Raw genomic sequence first — 8,324 nt, forward strand, 5'->3', positions numbered from 1 at the left:
TTCAGCAACACTCCCTGGGACCTTATCATTATGCCTATTTTAGCTCAAGAACCGATCCGTCCAATTATTTGGTTGTTGGTAATAATGGATAGGGCATTAAAATAGATTGTTGGCAATAAACCTAGGAGCATCCAAATAATGACAATCTAGGGAAAAAAAATAAATATAGAAACAGCCTACCTGGCTTTTTTGAAAAAGTGATGTCCTAACTGGAACACTGGAATAGTTTGCTGTGTGTTTGAGGTCCAAAAAGCATTTGAAAAAAAAAATGCAAACTGCCCTCCCAGCCTAGAGTTGTAGGAGATTTGCAATTTAAAAAAAAGCTGAAAAGGGATTTAAAAAGTGGCAAAAGTGTATGCAACAATATGAGTGATGAGCGGCAGGGTGAAGGAATACTGAATGAACTGTTTCAGGGATTGATGCTGCAATCCCCACCATTTTTAATTTATGTTAATTACTTGAATTCAGAAAATCAATGTTGTTATGGTGGGAGTAGAGGTTGCCTTCTAATAATTAAAACCGAAACATCCAGAGAAGCCTAGTAATCTGTGAAAGAAAATGGGAAAAATGGTGTAGCCTGCCTTTCATCTCCCAATCTGTTATAAAGAAGAGGTTAAATGAAATGAAATCCTTTCACTCATTCTATAAGAAACAAGTAATAATTTATTTATTTTTAATGCTAACAGAGAGCAAATTAACAGAACTACTATAAAACCAAGCAATTCCTCCCTAACTACTATTTCCTAACTGAACAAAATTCTACTGGTATGCTGTTCCAACACACACAACTCCCAATTATATAAACCCAAGTAATAAGAAAACTAAATTAAAACTTAGACTCTCAATGGCCATACAGAGTGTGTTTTCCAGAATATTCTGCCTTCTCCACTCTCTCTCCAGTCATAAATGCCTTTCTTACACTGATCTTTTTGTCAGGGATGTTTTCTCTGTGAATTCTTCCGTGAGACCTTTTAGCGAGAAGTGTCATTGCACCTTTTATGGATAGATGGTGTTTTCTCAGAAAGCTTAGAGATTTCTGTGAGAGCTAGATGTTTATTTCTCAGATGGTGGGTTGCTCTCCCCCAATTTTCAGAAAAACCCTCTTCACATAAACCTTGGATGACATATCAATTTTCTTACAATAGCATTGGTCTGAGGTTGTCAAAACCATGAGATTTAAATTCAGCAGGCCAAGCAGTACCTTAGGAGCAGAGATGCTGCTTGTCCTGCCGTGTTCATCCAGCTCTACACTTTTTTTATCTCGGATTCTCCAGCATCTGCAGTTCCTGTTATCTAAAATTAAATTCAATTGGTTTTCAAACTCCAAGGGCATGGTTTAAGTTAATTGGCTAATCTTCAAGATTGTTGCCAAAACATAAAAACAAGCATAAGGCTTCTAATCACACAGCCAATTGGTACATGCTTCAATTTTAGAACTCTCATCTCTTCAGCTGCTTATATACACATTTTCTGTATAAATCTCCAAACTTAGAAAAACACTTTACCTCTTAAAAGAACTATTCACTCTTTCCCGTACCCTATCACTTTTACAAATTCTAGCTTCCTGCCTTCCAATTCATGAGTACTCTACACAACTTCATAACAATGTAAGCCAATCAAATTTGCAGATGTTACCAACTTGGGTTGCATGTGCGATTGAATCTGAAAAAAGCAGCTGAGAAACTAAATTACATAATCTAGAAGTGGCTGAATAAAATTATATATAGATGTAGGACACTGCATATTGGTAATAAATTGACATGCCTGCTTTAATGAATGTCATTGAATAATCTAAGGATTGGAGCTGAAAGGGATTGGCAAAATGGGTTGGGTGCAGGAGCAAGCTAGAGCTGATCCCTTAACCTACCTGGGAAATTTTCAAAGTAGGCAGTCAAAAATCCAGCAGTTCAATGAATGAGCAAACTTGAAGGTGACTTCCTAAAAGAGTGAGATGCATCTACAGGTAGGAGATAGTCTTGCTCCTTCCAGTTCTGGAACAGTCTGCAACCGCACCCTTTGCACCCTTTTAAGGACCACTCATTAGGCTGCTCACCATCTCTTTCAAATGGGTAAAGCATAGAATACAGAAATCACTGCTGAAAACACATATTGTATCTTTGGATAGTTAAGAATAGAGCTATGACAGCATGCCATAGAGTCGGAGAACAGAGGGCTGTTATGGGCTAGGGGTCATATATTCATAAGCAAGGTAATATTAAAGTAGATGTTCAGGAATGGCACATTTTTTCAACTAAACGATTGGGAAACAGGAAAGAGCAAAGACTAGGTATGGATGGTGCACTACAACATATATTTCAAGGCCAGAGACCAGCTTCAAAATGTATACATGTTTGTAATGCATCTCAGAACAGCTCTTGCTCTCATATGCTACACTTGACCACAATTTGCAGCACTTCCCAGTAGTTATCAATCAATGCTTTCCAAGCTTTTTACATTCACATGCCTATTAAGAGGTTGTATGAGACACTTGGATATTTGAACTGTCCAGATGTACACACTCAGATGTATGAGCTATTATTTTAGCAGCAACTAATCTTTATAAATCAACACATGGGGAAAAAAATCAATCATTCAGAGGGTGAATCAGTGCTGACAGCTTTCCAGTATCAGGAGGAAAGAATCAAATTCCCAGTGCTGCTGGAGATGAAAATATCAATATAAGAAGCTCTGCCTCAGTGTAAAGACAGAATGTTGTAGTTAAATGCTATAAATTCACACATGAGTGGATCAATGTCAAGCTTGATCAGTTTCGTGGATCTTGCGATTACCTCAAGCAAAAAACTTGAACAATGTGAGAATATGATTGTAACCTGTCTAGATGTTTTTCATCTGCCTACTTTGCTATCCAATATACCTGGAGCTGATATTAGTTTCTATCTGTGAATTAAATTTAAAATTTAGAAAAATAACATTAAGAGGTATATTTTAACTCCCATGATGGAGAATGGCAACTTTGGGTCAAACATCCATTTACAGACCATTCAACTTCCATTCTTTAAAAGTTAAAACAGAGCCCTACATCTTTTCTAGGTTCCCTGATGACTCACAGTGGGTAATTTTGTCAAGAGTGATGGTGTAAAATGGCTGAAGGTACATCAGTATATACTTCACTTCCCTCTAGATCTTTATTTTGATTTTGTTCATGTCAGCAAAAATAAAAATCTGTTTAGATGTTCGCTATCACCCCTTTGCATTAGGGCACATGCCAAAATTGCTCCAGAGAATCTAGCCAATGAATAAATGAGGTAAACACAATTGTCAGAGGCAGGTTCAGTTGTTGCTTGTGCTACATTTGCTAATGTCAAAAAATTACATTTGGAATGCCAGTGTTAGCCTCAATACCTCTAGGTTAGAGAACATAAGTCACTTACAGTTTTTGATCCTGACTGCTTTCTAGTGACAGGATTGTTGGGATTAGACTCATAGTACCCTCGGTATGTGTACTCATTGAAGTACGTGCCCATCCACAGTTGCCTGTCTTCAGGAAATCAAAGGAAAGACAGTTGGCAAATAAATGAAATTAAAGCATCCTTACCAAGCTCCACATCTTGATCGTCTGTGATGATGAGAATAATGTTGGGCCTGATGTTTCTTCGGTCACGCTGAACACGTCCTTTAAACCGCTGTGACCTTAAGCTTGTACCAAGGACTTCAATCAATTCAGCATTTAGAATGGCCAAAAGCAGAATAAGTGGTGAGAGTTTCATGTCAGCTTGTTGAGACCACAATAAGTGAACAAGAATATCTTTGGTTTTGCCACCTCTTACCAGATTATCTGTAATTAAAGTGGAACAGATTAATAGAATCAGCTTCAAAATAATTAAAATTTACCAACTATATGAAGAGGGTAAATGAAGGCATTTTCTTGAATTTCAAATGTTATTGATTACAAACAAGGTGCTCTTGAAAGTAAAAAGAATTAAAGATCAGTTTTGATGTGAAATCCACATCAACAATTTAAATTACCGCAATTAACAATGAACAGGAATATATATGTAAAATTCCTTTGACAGAAATTTTTTTATTAGGTTATAGTGACACTGAAATGCAGCATTCACCAGTATAGAGCTGTATCAAAGAATTTTGTTATTACAAAGACTAAAACAAAGCCATGAAATAGGTTATGTACATTTTAGATTAATCATCAAAATATGCATGTTTCACCAAATCATTCACTTTTTTGCAAAGCTATATAGTCTTTATGAAATTATATCAATGGCTATGATCTTAGAATGAAATACTTCATAAACCGTCAGTAGGTTTTTGATATTCAAGTGTTCAAACCCTGGCTTTGCACCTGCACAATATTAATCCCTTTCACTTGCCTCATACCCCAGTCCGAGCAATCAGTGGTAAACGTTCTCAAACTACATTTCTTGCAAGAAACATACTGAGTGACAGAAATCATCTCTTTTCTCATTTCTGAGACGTCCAATTGTACATCAGCCGGCAACAATCCAGCCAATGTGAACTCACAGTACCACGAACTTTTGCTGAGCTCCTGTCATTCGAAGGTGCATGCAGGCTGTGCATTTATACTCATGTAATAATCAGTTCCCTCCATTCAAAGATTCTTAGCTCCAACCACGGGAGGGGGAAGGGGTGATTTAGCCAAAAATCCATCCAAAACCATCTGCTGCAGAATTGATTGATTAGACCTAAGACCAAAGGTAACTTACTCTACTTTGACATATCCTGCATTCAGCTGTCACGCTGGCAGCTTTACACATTTAAGAATTCACTTGGACTGAAAACTGAATGAGTGTAAAGCTCAAAGTGATTAGTGACTTACTAAAAGGCTATTTAACAAAGGCAAGCGGGCACATTTATACCATTTCTGTTCAAAGGGCAAAAGTCCATTACAATTTAACATTTGCAAGCATAGTAATTAGGAGACAGCACATGAATTTCACCATCAAATGGTCTAAACGAACATTTAATGAGTTTCATCCAAAGACCGGGTTCTCACACCTGGGATTTTGCCCTTGTGCTCTCATATGAATAGCTGCTGTTACAGCGGCCAGAGCTGAGAGATCAAAGCTACTTAAATAAAAGGATCAGAAAAATACACAGCTTATATTCAATATATCATTAATAAAAATAAAAAAGGATGCAAGCATACTTGTGGGTGCAGCAGAGTCTATTACTGAAAGAGATGCACTGATTCATTCAGACAGCAGAAGAAAAATCTCTCCAGCTTCAAAGATTCTCCATTACCTTTAGTTCCTTTTGATGAAACTTCAAACCTTGGAAGCGTTACAGGAGGAGGTGTGTAAAGATTCAGAAAATCTGGAACATGTTATGATTATCGCTGCATTACTAAGCAGCATTGCATGCAGCAGTTTTTGCTGGTCTGATCACTGCCCATTCGACAAGCTTCAGTGGGCAAGCAGACTGCTTTGCACTTAATGGATAAGTGATTGATGTTGGTAGCTTTTATACAGTATATTGAGTAATGAACACAGCAGTCAGGCCAATAGCAGAGTCATGTTTTAAGAGTCGTTAAATTCATAACGTGAGGGCAAAAATTAACAAAATGTTTTTTTAAAAAAAACAACACAGCATCTCCTATCAGAGGATGGGTGCCAAATTCTTGGTCTTTTATCTGTGCAAAGGCAGTGTCGATAGGCAGTGCACACAAAAAAAACCAATTCAAAGTGTTAAAGAATTTTTTAAATAGTTTGTGATGGTAGTTGAAAGCAATCTCACCTATACACCACATTACCCAACTGTTAAAACTATATCATAACCGTATAAAGAAAAATTAACATTTATTAATAACAATTGCAAAAACTTTCATTCCAGTAGGCTGCATACAAAACACATTACAAAATAATGTAAAAAATAACCTAGAAATGTCAGCACAAGTTTCCAGGACGCTGAGAAAACAGAGTATAAATTTTTTTAATAACACTTAACTTGTAAAAAAAGAATGAACCAGACTTCTGGAAATGGAAATGTTCGGTTGCTATGTGTGCTGGGCCTCACTGCCTGCATTTAATGATGTACAGCAAACTTTGCAGATACTGTTGACTCAACTGCTGCAGTTATTCAAACTGCATTGAGTAAACACTGGCACCAAAGACTTTAAATAAAGTCCCTTGCAATGTAGTCGCAAATATCTGACTATCATACCTCAGTGACAATGTGAAAAAATGGAACAGCATTCCCAGGCGTTAGGCTTTCTAATTCAACTGCAGCCTGAAATATCATTTCTTTAGCTGGAGGAGAGCCAGTGATACCTGGGATGAAGCTGTTCAGCTGTAAGTGGCGAAGACACAACTTCAAGCATGGACAATTTTCCATTCAGTGCTGACCTTTTCAAATCTGACATTCCACACAGACGAGCTATCTGCTGCTGTAGGAAATAAAGCTGCAAAATTAATACTGACAAAATATTGTGCTTGTCTTCAAGGACATGTTAGTATTTTTGTATGGCGTGCTATGAGACAACCTCCTGGCACTTCACAAAGTCTCTGAAACCCATTCTCTTAAATGACAGTAAAACACTGATGGCATGCCTGACAATAGCCTGACCTTGCAGCTGGAAAATCTACTCCAGAATCAAGTCAGTGATGGCTAGAAAGCAGTATTGTAACAATCTGAAGTAATTCTGCTAACAGTGCACTAACATTATTTGCTGCAGTCCCATCCAAACAATATTTCAAATGGCAGAATTTGCTCACAAATCTTAGCAATCACGTGTTCTTCTTTACATTCATTCTAATCTATTGATTTTACATTGTGATATGTTCCTATTTTTCTAAAAAAAACCTTTAATACTATTTTAGAAACACTTCAAATATCCCCGCTCTGTGAAGTTTATTTATATGCTCTATTATATAAAATCTTATCACACGTTCAATAGCAAAGATTTTGTTGCTTGCAGCAGGAACACACGCACACGCACACACACACACACACAAACAGCCTATATTTGAAATATCTTTCATCTGCCAAAACTACTCACTATATATAAGGACGGCCAGGCGTGTTTGAGGGAGAAAAATTTACATACAATGGTAGATTAAATGAGAATAGATATAAGGGGATAGAATAAAGAACAAACATATCATGGACCAGACAGTCTGAATGGCCTGCTTCTGTGTTGTATATCCCATGTAATCCTATTTTGAATCATACTGTAAAGTAAAGGTAACTCCTCGATCATTTCTTTGACTGCAGACTGCCTCTTCAAATCTCTCTCCTTTGTGCATCATAACCTCACCATCAACGAGTGTGAAGAGCTCATGGGCCTCCTTGTTACTAAGATTGAGACAAACCTTTCACTAGCCTGCCCTAAAGTCTACCAGGCCTGAAGTTTTCTCTGGTTAACCTTCTATCCTTTCTTATGCTTCTCTGAGTATACTTTTGCTCATGAAGCCCATCTCATCTTCCCTCAGTCCAATTTCCACCAAACTGCTAGACAGTCAACTTCTCCTGATCGTTCCAATACTGTAAAAGGTTCTCTCTCAAACTGTTGTCCCTCCCTCTGTTAAGTCTGTTGTCATCACCCATCGACTTAAAAACTCAACCCTTGACCTCTCTGTGCTGGCAAACTACCATCCCATGTGAATGTATTCGAGCAGCAGTAGGCCATTCAAACCATTGAGGCTACTCTGGAAATCAATGAGACCCTGGCTGATCTGATTCCAACTTCAAATCCACATTCCTGCCTACCCTGTCCTGCTTAACAAGAATATATCTACCACTGCCTTAAAAAAAATTGAAGGGCTCTTCCACGTCTTTCCAGGGACAGAGTTACAAAAACTACTAACCTTTTGAGAGAACAGAAAATTCACCTCATCTTTGTTTTAATTGGGGGGCCCTCATTTTTGAATAGTGACCCCCTAGTTCTAGATTCTTCCAGAACAAGAAATACCTTCTGTAAATCTGCCCAGTCAAGACCCTTCAAGATTTTATATGTTTCAATCTACACACCTCTTATTCTTTTAAACTCCAGCACATACAAGTCTAGCCTGTCTAACCACTCCTTAAAAGACAACCTGCCCATCCCAGGTCTTAGTCTGGTAAACTTTCTCTAACATATTTGCATCCTTCTTTAATTAACTGACTAACACTGCACACATTACTCCAAATATTTAAATAAATAAAAATAAAATAAACAATTTCTTTTAAAGTGTGACTACGTTGCAAACTTTGGATCTAGCTCAGACCTGAGTTGCAGAACAAAGTTCATCATACAGAAAACTCTGAATGCTGAAGTTGAAATTACTCAACTCGCCATAGAGCCCCTACAGTGTGGAAGTAGGTTCATTGGGCCAACAAGTTTACACCGACCC

General features: G+C 37.6%; 1 protein-coding gene across 2 annotated transcripts in view; it reads right to left on the reverse strand.

Annotated features, from left to right (window-relative positions):
• sulf1 (sulfatase 1) overlaps positions 1-5,300 on the reverse strand; it is a 135,415-nt gene extending 130,115 nt beyond the window's left edge. The window contains exons 1-2 of one of the 2 annotated variants that reach the window (XM_048529178.2): positions 5,239-5,300; positions 3,557-3,796 (exon numbers count right to left, since the gene is read on the reverse strand). In XM_048529178.2, the coding sequence (XP_048385135.2) occupies positions 3,557-3,728 (172 nt within the window). In that variant the 5' untranslated portion in view covers positions 3,729-3,796; positions 5,239-5,300. Of the gene's footprint in view, positions 1-3,556; positions 3,797-4,353; positions 4,370-5,238 lie in introns of those variants that run through there. The other variant, XM_048529179.2, reaches the window with a different exon arrangement.
• Positions 5,301-8,324: the final 3,024 nt, after the last annotated feature.

This window comes from Stegostoma tigrinum, chromosome 5, assembly GCF_030684315.1.
Source record: "Stegostoma tigrinum isolate sSteTig4 chromosome 5, sSteTig4.hap1, whole genome shotgun sequence".
Lineage (NCBI taxonomy): Eukaryota > Metazoa > Chordata > Chondrichthyes > Orectolobiformes > Stegostomatidae > Stegostoma > Stegostoma tigrinum.